General features: G+C 43.1%; 1 protein-coding gene across 2 annotated transcripts in view; it reads right to left on the bottom strand.

The window, feature by feature from the left end:
- Positions 1–20,439, bottom strand: part of cdkal1 (CDK5 regulatory subunit associated protein 1-like 1) — a 196,421-nt gene that overhangs the window by 153,350 nt on the left and 22,632 nt on the right. For both annotated transcript variants that reach the window (XM_076012947.1, XM_076012948.1), the window contains one exon: positions 13,316–13,400. In XM_076012947.1, coding sequence (XP_075869062.1) covers positions 13,316–13,400 — 85 coding nt within the window. The remainder of the gene's footprint in view (positions 1–13,315; positions 13,401–20,439) is intronic.

Below are 20,439 nucleotides of genomic sequence, written 5' to 3' on the forward strand. Positions count from 1 at the left end.
CCCTGGTTTTCGTGTCAACTACAGGTGAACCGAGGGTCAGAGAAGTTTCCCTCCATACGCCACCTGTCAGATCAGCTAACTTGTCACGCTGACATTTCTCCACGTTCGGTGCACCGACGGCCCCTCAAAAACACACATGCGTACAGAGTTTGACTGCGTGCCAGTTTTGCTTTGACCTTGAGCGTGAACGCAGCTTCAGAGTTGGCAGGAGGCAAACAGTTAACGAAGAGTAAAAAAAAAAAAAAAAAACAGGATTGAAAAATAGTAAATCAGAAAATACATTAAAACTACTTGTGGCTTTGTCACGACTAACACTTTGACACTTGCTGCAAAAAAATCTTTTAAATACTTTTGTTTCGTGTCTCCAGTATTTCAGTGGACTTAACAGAAAAAAAGAATAGCCCATTATGATGTCACAAAGGGCACTGATAGCTGGTCCCCAGTCAGTGCCCACAACACAGTCAGATCCCCCTGAGACCACCTCTTACCAGTGAATCTCTGCTACAACCACCATGTGTTTTGTCAGGAGGCTAAAAGGAGGCTCTAAACAGAGCGCTAAATACTGTGAAGCTGCTCCCAGGAAGTACGGCTGGAAAAATACCAATTTGAAAACGAGGCCTTCAAGTGTCCTGTTGTAGAGGCAAAACTTATCGCACCTGTTTTTCCCATTTTTCCTTTTTATGATGCCATGATTCATAAACAAATGACCCAATGTATATTTTCTTCTGGTGTACAACATTCTCTCCTTGTTGCAATGACGTGTTTGAATCGTGTTTGAAAGGAACACTTCACTAATTCTGGGGGGGAAAAAAAACCCGCAAGCGGTAAAACTGCTGGAACAAGCTCAAATTGGGGCTTTCGTGGTAGAGGAGAGGAGATGAAGCGAGCGAGCGAGGAAGGAAATGACAGACAGAGCGGGCTAATGGTGTGACCTTGTAAAGGTCCGCCATCACCTGCTGAGAGAAAAATTACCTGCAGGAGAGAAAAGCCGCGGCACCTTCAGATGCGCCGACATCCACTCGTCTCTCCCTCCTCCTGCTCCTTCACAGCCTCCTTAACTTCTCCCCAATGAGGACTATGTTTCTCACTTAAAACAGCCAAACTCAATGAAATGGGTAGAAATGACTCTGCCGGGTCCTCTGCTTTCATTAAGTGGGAGGAAAATAATAACCCTCCTCCCGTTTGCCGCTGCAATTCATCCATCTTTATATGCCTCCGCGTTCTCCGCTCTTCCGTCCTTTTTTTCTTCTCTGTAATTTATCTTCATCCATCTTGCATTAACTCATTAGCGGCTAATTCAATTTCACACGCCTTATTACGGAAAATACGGGAGCGAGGGTTGCCAAGGCGTCAACGTCACCAGTTTTGGGATTTATTTCAGAACAAGAGCGCCGATACCTCTAATTTATAAATACTAATATATTTATTATAAATAGTTTGCGTTTTAATATGTCAGAATTAGTTTTGTTTTGCAACATTAAGTACTTTTAAAATCGGCGGTGATTGTTTCACAGGCACATCGTTACCGCATGTGTGCATCTAAATGTAAAGAGTCTCAAACAAAGACACAAACACATTTTTCTATGAGTTGAAACTTACTCAAGTGCCGACAGTGAAGCTCGGTGCTGCTGCAAAGACACAGTTGCCAATTTCAGAAGTGCTGGCTTTTTTAATAACTTTTTTAGTATTGATAGAGAAACACAAAAACATGTTTAAGTAAAGAGTAAATCCAGCACTAGTCTGAACGCATAGACGGAAGCACAACAGAGGAACAGGGTTCGAAAGCAGTGCTTCCACGGAGGGGGAAAAATCCAATATTTCTTCAAGAGGCAAAAATCAGAAGTCAAAAACAAGAAAACAACAAACAGTGAGTTTTGGCAGACAGCTGCAGCCTTTAAATTACAGTAAAAGTGTGTAGGTGTGAGTAAGTGAAAGAAAACAGTCAAGCAGGTGTTGGAGCAGTGAAGTGGGACTTTCTGAATTTAATCAAGCTCGAGCAAGGGGTGTGTGTGTGTGTGTGCGTGTGTGTGTGTGTGTGTGTGTGTGCGTGTGTGTGTGTGTGTGTGTGTCCATCTTCATTTCTCTCCAGTCAATAGTGGCAGGAATGGTCCAGGGGGGCTAAGATCTGGCCTCCCACATGCCTTATGGGGAAATTGGACGGACACACACAGACACACACGCATGCGTGCACACGCACAGGCACAGGCACGCTCACACACGCACAGGCACGAAGGCACCGATGCAAAGGTTGTCATGGGAAATAACTTTTTAACAAACAAACCTTTTTGTTTTATTGATTAGAAACACCCACCTGCTTCAGCTCATATAATTCAAGCCCGATTATTGGCTCACCACTGTGTTTAATGCTGTGCTTTAGAGGGGGGGGGGAAAAAAATCTTTATTTGTTCGCACTGAAGCACATCTGGAAAAGCTGACAGATGGGGGCTTAAAGAACCGACGCAGAGGAGACGCTTTGCATTCTGTGAGACGCATAATAAAGGCTCGCCGAGTTCTGAAAACATAAATTACCACTGTTTTGTTTATGCTCAGAACAAACAAAGGAGAGACGGGCCTGTCCGGACACTGCGCAAGTTTATGTGCGATGACGAATGGAGCGCAAACTTAAATTCCCCGGATCAATGTGATCGATGAGCTGCGCGACGCGACCATACACTGGTGCGCGCGGAGGAAAAGCACCCGCCAGATAGAGGCAGGTGATTCATCACCAGCTGAGAGGAGCAAGACCCCAAAGCCTTTTAGGTGCCCTGTGACCCCTCAACATGACTTCTCAAGGGTCACTATAGATTTATCAAAAAACATAATGAGCACTGCAGCCACCATCACTCACAATTGTTAGCTTCCTTCCAGGTTGGAGGGGGCTGGGGGGGAGGGGGGAGGGGGGGAGAGAGAAATATAGGCCGAATAAAAATACCACCACCGTGTCAGCTTCCTGCAGAGATGCCTCATCTCAACATATTTCACCGCTTTCTTATTACAGCTGACAGCTGACATTGTCTCTCAATCCCGCACTCCTGCCCTGCTGCTTCACTCCTTCTTCTCCGTCTACCTTCATCTTCTATTCCCCGTCCTTGTCCTTGTCACGTAAGCGAGCCGCCACGCGCGCACACACACACACGCATGCAAGCACGCACAAGCGAGTCCGAGTCAGTCACCGATGCCTAATGTGACGGTGGTGGCTGCCGATCAGAGCTGTGCATTGCTTTGACTTGAGGTATTTCTTTCCACTGAAGCTTAATGTCAAACTGACAGAGCAAACAAAGTTGGGAGAGTATTTTTTTCTGAGCGGCCTCAAAGCCGTATGCAAATTGGGGCCGTTGCAGCGAGAAGCTAGTGAGGTTTCTTTTTAATGCCCAAATCTTTGTGCAGTATTTTCAGGGCTGTGTAAGATATTAAACGGGTGCTTTTATACAACAGGAGTTAATTGCAGCTCCTGAAACAAGTGCACGTCCAGAGCAGAAATTGGAAATACGTTTTGGCGCGTGCAAGTATTGTAAAACGGCAGAAGCTGGATTATTTTCCGTTATTATCCGTCATTGTAATGTTGGCTGAGTCTTGACCAGTCAAAAATCCAGAGTCCGACCAGTCTGAGACGCAGACAAGACCCAGTGAAAATGCCTCAGAGTCCGAGACAAGACCAATCTCCAGTACTACAAGAGTACATGCTAGTATGCCAACTCTAAGCACAACATAAAGGAAATCCTTTACTGTTATACCCGTATACCTGTATGGAGCATCTGAAAAATGACGGAAATTAAAGTTGTGTAAAACCTTTTTTGTTTAATCTTTAAAAAATAAATCTTCTATCTCACAAAATACATAAAATATTAGAACTACAAGATTTAGAAAAAGAATGTTCGCAAACACAGCCTGTGGCCCTGCCGAGGCGTTTGGAAGGCTGAGTTAGTTCAGCTGCTCTGTACTGTGGGATCTGGCGTCTCGCTGTCTCCGTCTTGACAGCATCGATTCTCGATGGGCTTCAGGTCAGGAGCGTTGGCCGGCCAGTTGAGCACAGTATTTACAACGTAGTGCGACTACTAGTTTCCGAGACGGCCGGCAGGTGCAAACTCCTGCTGGGGAAGGAACTCCACAATCTCCATAAATCTATAGAGGCGAGCAGATGGAAGCTGCTCCACTGTCTCCTGGTAGGCGGCTGCATTAAGTCCAGACTTGGTAAAACCTCAACAAAAATATGGAATGCAGGGACTTTTCAGCATTTTTTTCTGGACACTTATGTGACGGACGTTGTGTCCGACATCCAAAATCAAACTGTTATTCATTTAAAGCCAAATCCGGGATGATTATTCATGTATCCTCCAGTCAGTGTCTTCTGAAACGTAAAGCCCCCTTCATCCCTTTTCCAGCTGTTCAACTCGGGTGTCAGTGGCGTCCTCATCCCTTAATAAGACATCAGTGTTTCCTGAGAAGTGTAAGAATCGCGTGACAAGTCCATCAAACCCCCCGCGGAGGGATTTAGCACCTCTGCTTCCTCTAAAGCTCACACAACATGGTGAGCGCCGCTCGAGAAGGGGAGAAAACAGTTTACAGGAAACACTGGTAATCCTATCTTATCACAGCGCGCTGATTCGCACGCCGCCGCCGCCGCCGTATCGTCTCCCTCTGTTTTTCCCCGTCAATCTCGCCCGAAAACGGTACAATAAAAGTCAAAAAGGCAACAATGGAACAGCAGCAGCTCATGAATATTGCATTGATTCTGCTTCTCAATTGAAAAGGCATTTTCTCTTTAACGAGGGAGAAATAAATTCAGGTCCCAAAAAAAAAAACATTCACGTACACTCTCCAAGCCGATTTCCTTGACTGCACCATAATCTTACTCACATGCCTTTTGTTGTTGAAATGGCCAACAACAATTCTTCCATATAGGGAACAATTTTTTAAAGCTTCTCATCAGAGCCAAAACTCAATCCCCTTGCAGGAAAAAAAAAAGGGGGGGGGGGTGAGTTTCTTTAGGGATTCAGCGACAGAAACCCAGTTGCTTGTCGCACACGGGGGTAAGAGGTCTCCTCTTAATCTCAGAGCGTCTATTAACTTGGCCTCTCGTGGCCTAAATCCACAATAGCAAATCAGTGGAAACGGCTGGAGCCCGGTGGGGGGGCCTGGAGTGCCCCGCAGTCTGAGAGGATAAAGGCTGGAAGACGTTTGGGGTTTGTTGATGACGATATAAAGAGCCCAAGGAAATGGCAATCTAGCCTCTTTCTTTGCATTTATTTAGTGCTGAAAAAAGACAAAATCACATCTTTTCATTTGGAATTTTTAAAGCGCATTTGATCCCCCCCCTCTCTACTCCTGCCTCAGAAGATAAGTTTAAAGTATGAGAACGTTAAGAATGTAAGAATATTTTTTGAAAAGATGTGTTGTCTGTCTGGTGTCCGTCTCATGGGCTGACCTCACCGAGGTCAACTTGTGAACTCAAACGTCAGCTTTAAGTTCAGTGATGAGAACGTCCACAACAACTTTGCCTGCGAGTGTCTCTGCCGCGCCTTCGGCCACGTGAGTCTGAATGGACTGTAATTGGCTGTCTGGGATCCCATAGTCTATCAAGTTGCTGTGAAAGCCATCCTGAAGGTATCTCTCGCCACTGCACTGACTGCAGTGTGGACTCCACCATCTACCCCCAATGGCTACTTTAAATGTTATTTTTAGCAGGTGCATTTCAGATCAATAATGACCTTACTCGCAAGTGTTTTCTCAAACATTCCTGAGGGAGGGTGAGTACTTGCGAAGAACTTACAATTGTGACTTTTTTCACAACTTGCTTGGCAAAAACTATAGCCGCATTTCCATGACAGTTTTTAAGATTTTAAGACAGTTTTTTAGAACCAACTTGTTCGAAATTAAAAATTTGCGATTACAATTGCCATTTGCGTGTATTTCCTTTGAAAAGTGCAAAGCCCATAAGCCGTAATAATTCTTTTAAAATCTCGTCCAGCAAAATCCCAGTTTGAGGAGGATTTTGCCATAAATCTGCATTTCGATGTTGTTTGCTGTCAAGAAGTGTTGTTATATTTTTCCCTTTGATTACTTGTAAAAAAAATTTAAAAAAATCTGTTTCCTCCTCCGTCTAAACACAATGCGCCATTTTTACTTGAATTGAACTGGTCACGTGACCCGGTAGATCACGACCGCTGAAGTCTAAATGCAAAAAATGCTTCCACGGCACTTTTGTGATATACCTCTATGTCAATACATCTGAAAAACCACCTCATGAGATCGCCCAAACCTTTTAGCAATGTTTGAGAGGTTTTTCGAAGTTTAGGTGTTTCCATGACCAATTTTGTGGCAATATTTAGGTTTCGCACGGTCCTAGGGGTATTGGAAACGCAGCTTATCTTGAACAGCATAAGCGGACTACAGCTGCAGCAATTGGTTATTTCTGTGAACAATTACTCTATTGATTATTTTCTTTGGTTCGACGAAAGGACGATAAAAAATTCCAAGTATGCTTTAGTGTAGTATATAAAAAAAACATGTAACAGTGGTATAAAAGCAATCTCGTGCCTGAACAGAAAATAGCACGATAGATTTTTGTTTGACTGGTTCGAGATGATTAACTGATTGAATGCTAAACAAGACAGAGAGCGAGGCGAGGGAGGATGGTGAACGGGTTATTGGGCCTTTAGCCTCATGCCGTGTACGAGGCTGCTCTTTAGCCAGATACACACAGTTCCGCACACACTCGCATGGACACACACGGAGACGCACACGCTGTGCTGAGCCCAGCATTCGAGCTCAATACGCGGAGCCAATGTGACAGGTTGTTTGCTGCAAGAATTCAGCAACAAACAAACGCGCACAAGCACTCACACACTGCTTCTGTTTTTTTTTTCCTGAAGGTGGCACAGCGCTGCATCTGTGGACTGAAGGAGCCTAGAGATGCTGAGACCCTGGTCTGTCTGAAATAATCATCACAACACGGGATCTGGTGATGATTTCGCCTCTGCCGGCCCTCTAATAATCTCCATCACTGGCACCTCCTGACTGCATCTAAAGGCAATAAATGTCCCTTCTGAACGAGACTGTGTTTCTCCAAGGCATGTTCAAAAATAGTGCAGCACCAGACTGTTGGCTGGCCTTAGCTAATAACATCTCAGTGGTTTTCTACTTTTTGTCCGTGTGTATTTGCAGCTACAACACAAGGTCGCAATGAGGCACACGCGAGCTTCAATTATCGCTTGTCCTGGAATCACGTCCAAAAAGAACTGCTAATCATAAAATTAGCAAGTTGAACAGTTACTTATTTGCTTTAATTTACCGACAGTCAAGGCAACTGAACTGAATATTTGAAATGTAGAGAGTAAAATACCTTTCATACGGGTACATTTCAAAATGTCAAAATACATTTATGTGTTTTGTTTATTTCAAATAGCAACATCAAAGAAAATGAGGGCTTTTGAGGTTTTCTGAAGTCTATGCAAACAGTTAGACGCCTTTTTAAAAAAATCAAAGATCATAATTTTTGCCTTGCAGCCTTTTCTAATACACAGGCATAATAAAAAGCTCATAGTCTGATTTCGACATGCTGTGCAAGACATAATTACATCTGACTGTTTGCTGTCTAATTTTAAGTTATTATGCCTATTAGTGCTTATTCACCACAATAACAACGGATGTCTTGTTGAGGTGGTTATTCAACACGATCCTCTGTTACCTGACATTTAGAAGCCAGGGGAGAAATGTTGCATAGCTTTCTTAATCGTAACCAACACATTTAAACAACAAAAAAAAAACATGTCCAACATTTTTTTTTTGTCGTATTCTGATTTGAAATAAAGATTAAATGTTTCAAGATGGAAATTAGTCATGTGATTGTTACTTAATTCATCACTCCAGTAGACAGACAATCAGACTACTTGCCCAAATTCTAAAAACAATTATAAACAATAATTTCCCGCTCACTGAAATGGAAACAACACAGAACAAATGTTTGAGTGGATGATCTGACTTCATTTAGGAGAATTTTGTGAAACAGGCACTATTGTGTCTACAGTAAATGTAGTGTGTGTGTATATGTGTAGTGAAGTTAATGTTGGTAGTGCAGGACAGTGAAATCAAAGAGGTTTTTGGTTTTTATCTTTTAAATAAACCAGAGGCATTATAATTGTTTCTTTGCCAGGCTTCACATCATCTTTCTTTAACTACTGCGTTCTGCTCAAGCAGCCGGCGGGGGGGGGGGGCTCGAGTACTGTAGTGATTACTACACATCGCCGGAGCGATGCTGCACACATACGACAGTGAGTCAGTGTGACTGGAATTAAAACCAAATATCAGCTCGGCTGCTGCGCCGGAGCAGACACAGGAGCGCATCTGGTGTCAGGCAGAAGTTCCTCAGCATTGAGCTCAATGAGGCCAACACACCAGGACCCAAAGGCTGAGGGTTTGCCCCGGCCACCACCCTCCTCGCCTGTCAGCACGTCTCTCCCCCCTCTGTGAATATTTTGTGTGTCTGCGTGGACCCCAAAATGTAGGCTAATGCCCTGCAGAAGTGACAGATTAAATGCCAATCCTTGGGTCATACCAACAGCAGCCCTAGGCAGCGAGCCCTGCATATGTGTGTGTCTGCGTGTGTGTGTGTGTGGGGGGGGGGGGGGGGGGGACTGGGTGGAAACACTGCCCTTAGTAAACAACTCTAAAGGTCACTGCAGATTTGAGATTGTTTATACTTCACTGTGACATCTCGATGAAAAGGACGCTCTCTGCCCTTAATGTCGCTTACTTTCACTGCATAACTTCCTTAAAAGCAACATACTGAAAATGCCCCTCGCAAGCTTTGTCAAAAAGGAACTTGTCCACAAGACAATTTGGGAGATGATAATTAATTCCAAGGCGTTTGGGGGTGGAATGTACAGCCAGGTGCTCGTTTACATCTTAACAGGGTCGCTTTCCAATCTATTATTAAAAAGAGCAGCCCAGGGTTTGTCACTTTGTCGTTTGACGGATTACAGCCTGTGCTCGCTGGATTCCAGGTACAAGTGAGACTCTGTAATGCTCTCCGACACACAGTGAAAAATGAGATGTAAATTTTGTTTCGGGGCAGATTCGCGCTAATGATTTGATTTGAAGAGCGTGACCTTTGCCTTCTGTAAATGTGAGGTCATAAATCAGCGGCATGAAACGCCTTATCAAACAGTGCGAGATCCTTTCGCTCATCAACACATGCAGCCGCGGGGTCAGAATGTTTAGTCACCGCATATTAAAAATCCAGTGAAAGAAGGTTTGTTTGAAACAGTAACAAGCATCTGAACAGAAACGGATTAATCAAAGTATTTTGTAGCTTTGCCACTGATGAACCTGATATATATGCACATGAACGAGCAAATTTGTACGAATTTGGAATATAAAGTTATTTTTAATGTATTCGATTGGATATGAAAAATTAAGCCTGCTTGGCAGCAAAAAAAAAAACGTTTATTGGTTGTCTGAATGGAAGGGTGGCAATAAGCATAGAACTAAAGTGAAATCCTTCTACAATGGACTGTGTATATATGGTAGAACATATATACACAATATGGAGTAGGGAAGAAGAGAAGGTAATTATCATATCTGAGCAGGGTAGAAAACATCTTTGGACAACTGGTACTTGAGGGCAATTCCTCTTTTTTGGAAGCTCTGCATTTGCCAGGGTGTATAAAAGGTTGACACTCAAAGGATTAGAATTGCTCCATTCCTAGTCTACACCCTGCAATGACCACTTGCAGTGGCTAAAACCTTGCTTCCGGGAAGGACTACAGGTCTTGTCTGAGGAGAGAGGAGATTTCTGCTCCGACAAGACCTGTGCTCCAGGTTAGACAAAGATAATTTCACTCCAACACCAAGGACAACTGATGTCAGTCAGCTCCGCACTCGCCCCTGAGGATGGAGCTGCAGAAATTACAGCTCTTGCTCTCGGCAGGAACTCTGCAATAAACCTGTTTTAAACCTACGGTTAGTGTCAATGATTGCCATCAAGTTTTAATGTACTGTTACTTCTCACTCATCCAGGGTCAATTTCGGCAAAATACGGCTCCCCGCAAATGTCCATGTACACAATTATAAAGCAACACTGAGACAAGACAAGGCTGTTTCAATGCCGCAGAAAATCATATAGAGTGTTTCCATTACTGGCCCCACACGTGTTATATCCAGAGTCTCGACCTGTCTGCACTGTACGCGTGTACGCTTTGGACATTTTCCAAGAGTTTCTTCTTTGTGTTTCGTGCCTTTCTTTTTTTTTTTTAATTAACGTGAATTATTTTTTTCGTTCCTGTGGTTGGTTCATGAATATCAAAATTATATTCAAATGAACGTAAATATAATGTGGAGATTGGATTATTTTGAAAACACGGGTATAGAATTATGGGGTATGGTCTAATTCATAATGCATACATTCCCTTGATCATACAAATTACAAATGACAGACAAGCAGAAATATCCAACACACACAGAGGCGCACAGACACAAATAATAACCTCACAAACACGGCAGTTTAACTGCGTGCAGTTGAAAAGCTGTTTACCCTTTTAATGCATTCTGGGTGCATTGATTATAGAGATCTCTGACTTTAAATTATGCCACAGATTTTAGCATTTCAAATGCATGTACAGCAGAATATTCATCTTAATTGACTTTTCTTTTAGTATTCAGAAGCTGCGCTGTATGGGGTTTGTGCCAGTGAGAGACTTTCTGATCTATAAGTAGCCCCAAACTTCCAGCTAAAGACGAGAACAGAGGACGCCATTGCTTTAAACAAAAAAGAAGAAGAAGAAGAAGAGCCGGAGGGAATCCCTTACCCACACGTCAACTCACTCATGCATGCTTAACAAAAACGAAACAAGCCAGCTTTGTTTCAAAATGCTGGGGGCAACAATTTGGAACCATGCAATACAGCACCACATGAAGGACTTGTTAGCATGATTTCTACTACTACTGCATTTTAATATAACTTCAACCATCAAAAATGGTAACAAGTCATTGCAACAGTCATAGCCGGTACAATAAACTGAAGTTAGTCACCCTTCTCAACATGTTCACAATGAGTTCACCTAAAAACAGAAAACTACTGAACCAGAATGACGTTACTAAACCCTGATTTATACCCTTTGCGTAGGCGCTGACAGGAGCCTCACCCAAGACGTGAAAATTACACAGGTCTCACTCCCAGTCTGCTTTTCATCATCCGTCTATTCATTGTATTTATTTATTTAGCGAGCATGAATGAGCTTGGTCATTAAAACCCAGTGGATCCAGGACACCGCCAACTACTTCAGCCTGACAACACATCCGCTGGTCCCTGTTTGACTTTTTGTAGTTGAAAAACCTCCAAACTGCTGAAAAACCACTCAACTACTTGGCACAATTTCAGCAGTTTCCACAACCAGCTTTACCCTGAAACAGCCCCCTTTTCCATGAAAAATTCATATCATATGGAAACCAAATACTGGTCTATACGTAGTACGATATGAAGCAGTACACCACCCAATTATAGAACAGTCGTTTAGTCAACTGCAACCTTTCAATTTCACCTCAGAGTCTGCGCATTATGCATGTGGTCATTTATCACATTGACGATGATGGTGATAATTACCCTTCCAGTTTCAGCTCCATGGGGAGACCAAAAGGCCGCTGAGCAGTTGGCAAACATCAAGATCCCTCAATCTGCACGAGTGTGCGGAAAGATGTACATATTTTTGAACTGACCTGCTAACTTCTCCACGATCAGATCATTGTCTGTACTCCAGCAGGGCGACAATGCAGAGCGAACAAGCAGACCAATCAGAACCCTTCCAGTTGACCGGCTGCAACACCTGGTTGTCTTTCTGGGTGACTTGCACTACAGTGTGTAGACGACAGCGCAGAGGCAACACACAACAAAGTTGTCACAGTTGTCAGTCAGAGGCCTCCTCAATCCTCAATATGGCTGTTTTCAATAAAAAAATAAATTAAAAAAAATAGGGGGAAAAAAGGAATTCTACACATATATGCAGAGAGTGAAAACCCCGCCCACTTGGCACAGATACAAACTCAGCCCCAGTTCTCCAGAAGTAATAAAGTGCCTTTTTGCCACGTGTCCCCAAACCATGACAGAAAAGTGGTCAAAACCCCTGAGCCTCCGCTTCCATCCCCTCATCTCATTTAGTGTGACAGTGATTCTTACCTCTTTGACTGTGCGCGAGTGTAGAAATGAGCCCCTACACATTGAGGGGGCGGGGGAAGCTTAAATACGGCCACGCTAAACGAGGGACAATCAGCACTGCGCCTTAATGTACGCGAGGATGCAGACGCTCAAGAAGGAAATGTGGCCTCTCAGGAGGCGTCGTCGGGAAGCAGGTGGTGCCGATCTGAGAGTGGAGCTCCTTTTCTTCTCACACATCAACCATAAAGGGGAGTGCTGGTGTGTGACTAAGTGCGAGGCAGCCTGCGTTGCCCACCTCCTCCTTTTATTTATCTGTTAGAATAATGAATAAGTGGGCAATTGGATTCTCTCTCATCACCAACCCCCTCATTTTGTGCCTTCATCATCGAGGCGGGCACAAAAAAATGATGAAAAGACTGGAAACGTTTCCTCGGCCCTCCTCCGGTGTGTCGTTGCGCGTGTGCGCGTCGCTCCCAGTGAATAGCACATTAATTGCATTAGCATTACAGCTGGGCGATTAGCAGTCGGAGGGAAACTTTGGCATCAACAAGAAAGACATTACCAAAGTCTCAGAGTGTGTTATTATTTGCGCATTTCAATCAGAGGAGGCAGGATGATGGAAAAATATCGGCAAAATGAATCCGCCCGTCGCCCAAAGTGTAGCACAAGGCTAGAAGGCAAACGACGAGGCCTTTGTCAAGTCTGTCTTCCCCCAGCACAAGGTTACGCTAATGCAGCTCCAAGGTTATGAAGGTTTTCTTTTATCTTTTATTTATTTTTTCTTCTATCTGTTTGCGTAATTGGACCACTTTGGCTTTTTTAAGTTACTTTTGACTTAATACTTGAGTCAAGTTTTCCGAAAGCCAACAATGCGAGTCATCTTTATATTTTAAATTACTTTAACAAAACTATTTGTTTGTTGATTTACTGAGGAGTCAGACGTGCGCAGCTGAAAACACCGGATGTTTGTCAGTAGCTGCGTCTCCATCACCCCTAAAATTGCGCATCTGTCATGGAAATGCATCTAGTTGCTGCATGTCTACACCTGACACTGCGCTCAGTCTGCTTCCGATTTAGTTTGTTGCGTTACACTCAGCCAGCCGTGGCCATCGCCATCCTGGCAAAAAGTCAAGCAGAAGAGTGTGTGTATTTGGTGTTTTCAAGTACTTGATTGAGTTTCTGAAGTGATCCTCAGCAGGGTTTTTCACAGTGCAGCTGTTGAGCAGCCAAAGGTCGGCTTCTGCAGGGTCATCTGGAAGGGGGGGGAGAAAGAGATTTATTCACATGGGACATAATTGAAAGCATAGAAAAAAAAGAAATAAAAAGTGAATCTAATCAGTCAACAAGTTATCCTAGAATGAATGATTGTAGTGAACGAAACAATCTCAGTGATGCGATGAAGCCCTAGAAGGGCCCCATTCTATCTGGAGTCTCTTCTTGAAGAATAACTATGAAAGAAATGGAAAGCATCTTCAGCACACTTGTTGCATCCCTAATGGACTGAATTCATTTTGTTTTTGTTTTCTTGTTTGTGTCACTTATCCCTGACTGGTTTAAAAGGCTCGAGTTTGGGGTGCAGTATGAAAAGGTTTTTCAAGAGCGCTTGCGTTGTTGAATGGGATGGAGGTTTTTTTGTTGTCGTTCACAAAGCTTTCGGCAGGCTTCTTCTTTTTTTTTTTTTTTTAAAACATTTTTAATTTGATGAATTCTTCTAATTGAAACATTTTAACCTTGTTGCATGGGTCTGCGACGTTTTCAAATCAAACAGTTCACTCCCACTTCTCTGGGAGCTTCCAAGAACTCACCATCTTGCCCCTTATGTTCACAGTTTGAAGCAGCTGAAAGGTATTTTTTTATCTGAATGCGTCTTGAACTGACTGCCTCAAGGCATCAATCAATTAACAAAACAACATTTGGTCTCGTCTTCATGACAGCACCAGCCTCGCAAGCAACTGTGTAGAAAAAGAAACGGGGAAAAATTGGAGTAACGCGACTCATTTTTCAAACAAAATCTGTTTGTTTAAAATCAGAAAATTAGATCTGACATTTGTTATGGTGTCCTCCAACCATTTTTTCCCCCCAAATCAATAACTGTGAAAGCAGCTATTTATCAACGTCATTAACAGACTGTCAAACTGGCTTTTTGATGGTCCAGACCTGGTCCTGGTTCCATGTTTGATAAGACTTAATGGAGAAAAATGCACCTGTCTGCATATTATTTGATAAAAAAAAACAAAAAAAAACTCTCAAAACACTTTTTATTCACACACACACACACACACATGCACACACAGAGCAGAGTGTGTGTTCCTCTTTGTGATGTTAAGCTCAGCTGCCGCCTGGGCTGATGGTGGCGGGCTTTGCATGGCACTGCCAGGAGAGCTGTCACACAAAAAGACACACATACTCCAGGGGATATTGCACGACGGCGGCGGGGAGCTGGCTCCTTTACGCCACGCTGAACCAGATATTTCACTTGGAATCCACTTCGCCACTGCAGTCAAGCATACACACACCCCGCTCGCGCTGTATGTCCCGCTGCGGCTAATTCGATACGCGCTCTTCAGCGCCTCTCTGATACACACAGCGGGGCCCAGGATACGCAGGACGGGGAGACAGCCGACTACAAAGCGCCTCCCTCTGCCTTTAGGTAGGCCGCTACGCCGAGCACCTCAAAGAAGTGCGCCAGCATTCCAAGTTTAAATATTTGAAGACATTTTGCCGACTGCAGGCGGCCTCGACATAAATACCACCACAGGACAGAATTTTTTTTTTTTTTATAGAAAACTGCTCAGGTGTGACACTTCAGTAAAGCAGAGTTCATCAAGTCTCGTAAAAGCAAAAGTACAGTTCTAGTCTCGTGAAAGTGTGACGACAACGTGACGATGTGACGTGATGTGCGTGTTTGTTCTTGGTGATTTTCATCTCAACTGGGACGGAACTATAAATAGAGGGAACTGAGGTATCCCAAGGCTACAAACGCCTATATGTGAGCCTGTTGAGGACATTAATACTCAAGAATGAATACACAGGAGATAAGATAGAGGGGGGAAAAAAGTTAAACTTGCCGCTATTTGTCTAGGAAGCACGCATAAACACACACACACACACACACACACACACACTGAGGAGTCAGTGGGAGTGGTCTCAGCTGTGCGGCTGTGTCTCCTCTTTGTCTCGAGGGAGGCTTTCCAGACCAACAATAACAAGCGCTCCATCAATTTCTCTCTCACACACACACACACACACACACACGTGCGCACACGCACACACACAAAAAAAACAAAAAAACGCACACATGCACCCGCATGCGCACCCCTATCTCAACAACCAACGGTAGAACAGTAGGCAGGCAACAACACACAGGAAAACACTCAAAGAAAGCTGTTAAACAAATCATGACTGAGGTGCTCAGTTTTCCACATGAGTGCCTTAAGTTGCTTGTGGCCAATGACTCAAAACTACATAATGTCAAGAGAATGGTGGCATTTACATTTGGCCACACAGTGGAACAATAACGACGTTCAATAATAAAACAGCAATCGAAAGATTCTGCTCCTCATTCTGTCCAGCCGAAAAGGTCTCGTGCTCTCCTTCTTCTTCTTCTTCTTCTACTTCTTAGGTAATTCATGTGCGTTGCCGTCACCAACTGACTGACTAAATGTCATCATGGCCCCTTGATGTCGTTCACAGGGTTTGGTTTGTTTGATTAGGTGTAGGGGGAAAGCAAACTATCACCAATGAGAGGCTGAGCTGTGACTCATCTTTGGAGACCTGATGAACCACACCACATTAATAAAAGCTGCTGTTGGGCAATCCTAACTATGCAAATCTTATGCAAGATTTGCATAGTTAGTTAGGACGAAGCACCCAATGACTGCAGAGTCATTTGGCTGTGTTTGCATTTTCATAGCCATTAGGCAATTATATCAGAAGCTGGCAGTTTGCAGAAAAGTTCCTTCCACGTGTTGCGACAAGACTGTGGTATGAGAGCCTCTGAGTGTGAAGAGTTCATGCTTTCATTGATCAAATGCAAGAGTTCTTATTAAGTCATTCCTGCATATTTCCATATTGTCTCAACAAAGATGAGCCATGTGCCCTGGTCGGGGTGTCCTGGGGTTGATGGAAAGGCTGGAAAATACCCTTTTTTCCTATTTCAGCCCTTGATTGTGGTCTTGATAGGTGTATAATTATTATAGACTCACTGTTTTCATTATATCTATATATTTCTGTATCTCATATTTTGGTATTTCATCTAAGATTTTGACATTTGGTGTATTCTCCTTTACATATCATGTTTTGACCATTTGAAGTACTAACCATCATCCTTTTAAATTCTTTCATGCTATAAAAGTCTCCAGAATATAGGATGATAAATTATAGAATTTCTTTTTTTTTTTAACAAGTGCTGTCGTTTTAACCTGAAAGGTGAGGCCCATCAGCAATGCTGAGCCTTCCAGCCTTCTGATTGGCTAACTGCATCTACCATATGCCGATATACAGAGAGAGAGATGCATGCAAGTATGCCGTGTCTAATGCCTTACGACAACTTGTCGACCGCAACCTTGTGTTAAAAGTATAAGAGACAGAGAGTAGAACAGTGTGTGGAAGCTTCTGTTTGATTGGTGACCGTATTGTCTAAAACAAATTTCCCAACAATTGACCATAGCAACTCTGTCCATTTTATGAGATTGAGTGCTGGAGGGTTTTGCTTTGCACTCGCTCAACACTCATCGTGCACCCAATCATTGCAAAGAGTGACAAAAAATATTTCCATAAATCCCAAGGCCAACGTCTTCAGTCAGTGTCTGCCCTCTGTGTATATATATTTATGTACGCATATACCAAAGGTCATGCATTATACATTTCAATCACACCACTCCCCATGGAGATGAGCTAAAGGGGTGATGGGAGCAGGTGCGTGCAGGAGATAACCCTGGATGAGAAGATGGACAAAGGGAAGAGTGATGGCATAGATTTGATGCCCACTAGTGTACCAAAACAAACATAAAACGGACTCGAGAAAGAGATAGAAAGAACAGACAAGAGCCATCTTGGGAATATCACCAGAAGAGAAAGAGTGGAGCAGAGCTACATGATTTTTTTTTTAAGTTTTTATATTTATACATAACTGTAACAAAAAAAAAAAGGTAAGTGTCAATGACGAACATTGCTAAATTTGGACAAAAATAAATTTTTGCAGCAAGTGCAGCTGCAAAATGCATATCGGTGTTGACCCCCTATTGCAAAACAACAGACATGAGGCTCAGCTGCAGGGTCTAAATGCAGAGAAACACACAAACAACAACAACAACGAGACAGAAAGGGAGTTCCATAATTTCCCTGAACTCCCTTTTATCCATTTCGGCAGATGTGTCTGTTCATGAACAAACCCGGGCAACGGAACTCCCCTCGTTCACAGTAAACAAATAGTTATTTTTGGGTATATGACACATGCACGATTGCACATAAAGAAGTGAATGTGGAGAGCAAACCTACACGGTGAACTACAGCCGTGGCAAAATTCACAAAGCTGAACAATTGCTACATTTGACCAAAACGATTTTCAAAAGAGGACCGGACTTGATAAAATTGTCAAGGTTATTTCACATTATTAGGCTCATTATGCACTTTCTCTGCATCAACTGCTGCTTAAATTTGTTCCAGAGCTCCAAACCTTAATGACTGCAGCCTAACTCACCGTTATGAACCATTAACGTGCACCTTTTTACCAGTCTGAGGCAAAAAAAAGAAAAAGAAACAGTATACTGTGGCTGATACAACTAACAGACACATCACACCAATACAGTCTAGTCTTGTCTATTCTGGAACAAAGTTCCTTCTTAATCATCTCATTTGAAATGCAAAGCATTGCCTGTAACTATACTTGTGTTAATGATGGAATATTTATCAGTTCTCCAGTCTCAAATTAGCATGAAACACTGAAAGACAACTCATTTTACCATAACATCCTAAAATATTACCAGCGTTTTGCATAAACTCTTTCAACCGTTTCCTTTAATCTCAGCACAATAGCTTGTGTTTATTTCCAAACACTATTTCCTTTGCCCTGTTCTCTCCTAGCTTCCTCATCCCTAAATTGCTACTCCTCGTTCCACACAACCATCTTTAAACTCAAAGTGCTTCATTTAGATCTACTTCATGTTTATGTATTCAACATATCAGAATGATGTTTGCTTCATTAAAGTGGAGAGCTTGGGAACGACCGAAAGTCATTTTACCATGACAACCATCACACGGTCAAAAAGGCACACTTTTTCGCAAATATTTTTAGTCAAAAAATACTTTCAACAGCAATAACAGAATCTGGTAGATCATGTAACAAATGCAGTACAGATGTCATGTGTTTTAGTGGCTTATCAGTAACAGTTATCAGATCGGGTGAGTTAACAGATATCAGATCTGTTCCACTTCTGCTTCATGGGCTTGAAAACAGAGGTATGGAGGAAGTGACTGTTTGCAGCCAGACCTATTTACACTTACAGAATGTCATGCATCTGCTTTGATTCCCGCACTAAGTACCAATTAGGCTGTATGAATTAAAACTACCCCAGATTGCAGGTTCATTTCCAAAGACTAAAAGTAGCACGTTCATTTCAGTAATTGGTAGCATGACCGAAATAATGAAAGACTTTTGTGTTGCCACGATAGCATTTTGAAAGGAAACGGCAAATCTTCCTTGCCGGCATTAGAGGGCTCCCATGGTGATTTCTCTGCAAACAGATTTGTTTTCTCTCTGCCAGGGAAACAGTTTGCACTCTTAATGATTACAGAGCATGTCTACGGGTTTTAAAGCAGTTCTGGGATCTTCGCTGCAGTCAAGTCTTGTGTGTACATGTGGGCGGAAAAACATAACTGCAGACTGCTTTTCCCAACATCACCGTCTTTCATTTGGACTTCGGTGACCCCATATATCGTGTTTTACTCCCGCTTTCAGCGCTTTCACGATGGTATGTATGTAAAGTTGTGCGGTTTGGAAGTCCTGACTGGCTTCTTGATATGTTTCTCAACTTTCTTCTGGCTTTTCCGAGCTTGCTACAGCATTAGAGCAGCATAGGACAGTGGTTTTAAAAGTGAGGGCCTCAGCCCCCTGAGGAGCCACCAGGGGGCACCAAAAAGGGGCCACAGAAAATTGGAGAGAACATATGAAAAAAGGCACTTATGTTTTAATTATTACCATCAAATGGGTTTAGAAATGTGTCCTCAATTACGGTGTTCAGCGTCCTAAAGTTTACAAAGGCTACATTCAAAGAGAGTAAAAAATGTTTTCTTCTTTCAACTGCTCTGAGAATTTAAATATTTTAATTTTTGTATTTCTCCGTTATTTCATGTTGCTTTGCTGTAATACTGCTGTAATGCCAATGTATTTTTGTTGTTGAAATGGGTTTTAAAACACCTGGTACCAGGTGGGTGGGTGGGTAGGTAGGTAGGTAGGTAGGTAGGTAGGTAGATAGATAGATAGATAGATAGATAGATAGATAGATAGATAGATAGATAGATAGATAGATGTCTATCAAAATTCCAATTTTGATAGACATTATGCAAGTTCCCCATACCATTTAACTTCCTTCTTTCCAAGTTCAGAGTGATGTGCACGTGTGATGTCTACATAGACTTCACAAAGTGTCAAACTGTGAGGCCAAAGGATGAGTTTAAAGACCCGCGCGCGCACACACACACACACACACACACACACACACACACACACACACACACACACACACACACACACACACACACACACACACACACACACACATCTGTTAGTAGGTGACAAAGAAATGATCAAGTCAAAACGGATAAGGATCCACACATCAGCAATCTCCAACTACGTTGTGCAACAGTGTTCGGGCCGAAGGGAACACATCTCTAGTGTCTCTGATTTCCCTCTGGTCTTCAGTCCTTGTCGATGATATATGGGGACAAATGTGGAGGCGTCTGTGTATGTGTGAGAGAAAGAGAGGGAGAAGAAGCAGACAGCAGCCCTGGGGGTCAACATGATGCTCCTGGTGCTTTACACACATGTATGCACCATGACCCACTTTTCATCCCTCGCATATCCACACACACACACACACACACACACACACACACACACACACACACACACACACACACACGCACTTCTCTTTCCTGTTATTTCTGTCTTCTGCCCTTCATCCAAACCCTCCCTCTCAAACACACCACCACCCCCTCCCCCCCTGTCGTTGCCCCCATCCCTCTCTCGCTCAACACACACACACACACACACACACACACACACACACACA

The sequence above is a fragment of the Nelusetta ayraudi genome, unplaced genomic scaffold (assembly GCF_046127955.1).
Source record: "Nelusetta ayraudi isolate G7.1 ecotype Tasmania unplaced genomic scaffold, CSIRO-AGI_Nayr_v1 ptg000136l, whole genome shotgun sequence".
In the NCBI taxonomy this organism is placed as follows: domain Eukaryota; kingdom Metazoa; phylum Chordata; class Actinopteri; order Tetraodontiformes; family Monacanthidae; genus Nelusetta; species Nelusetta ayraudi.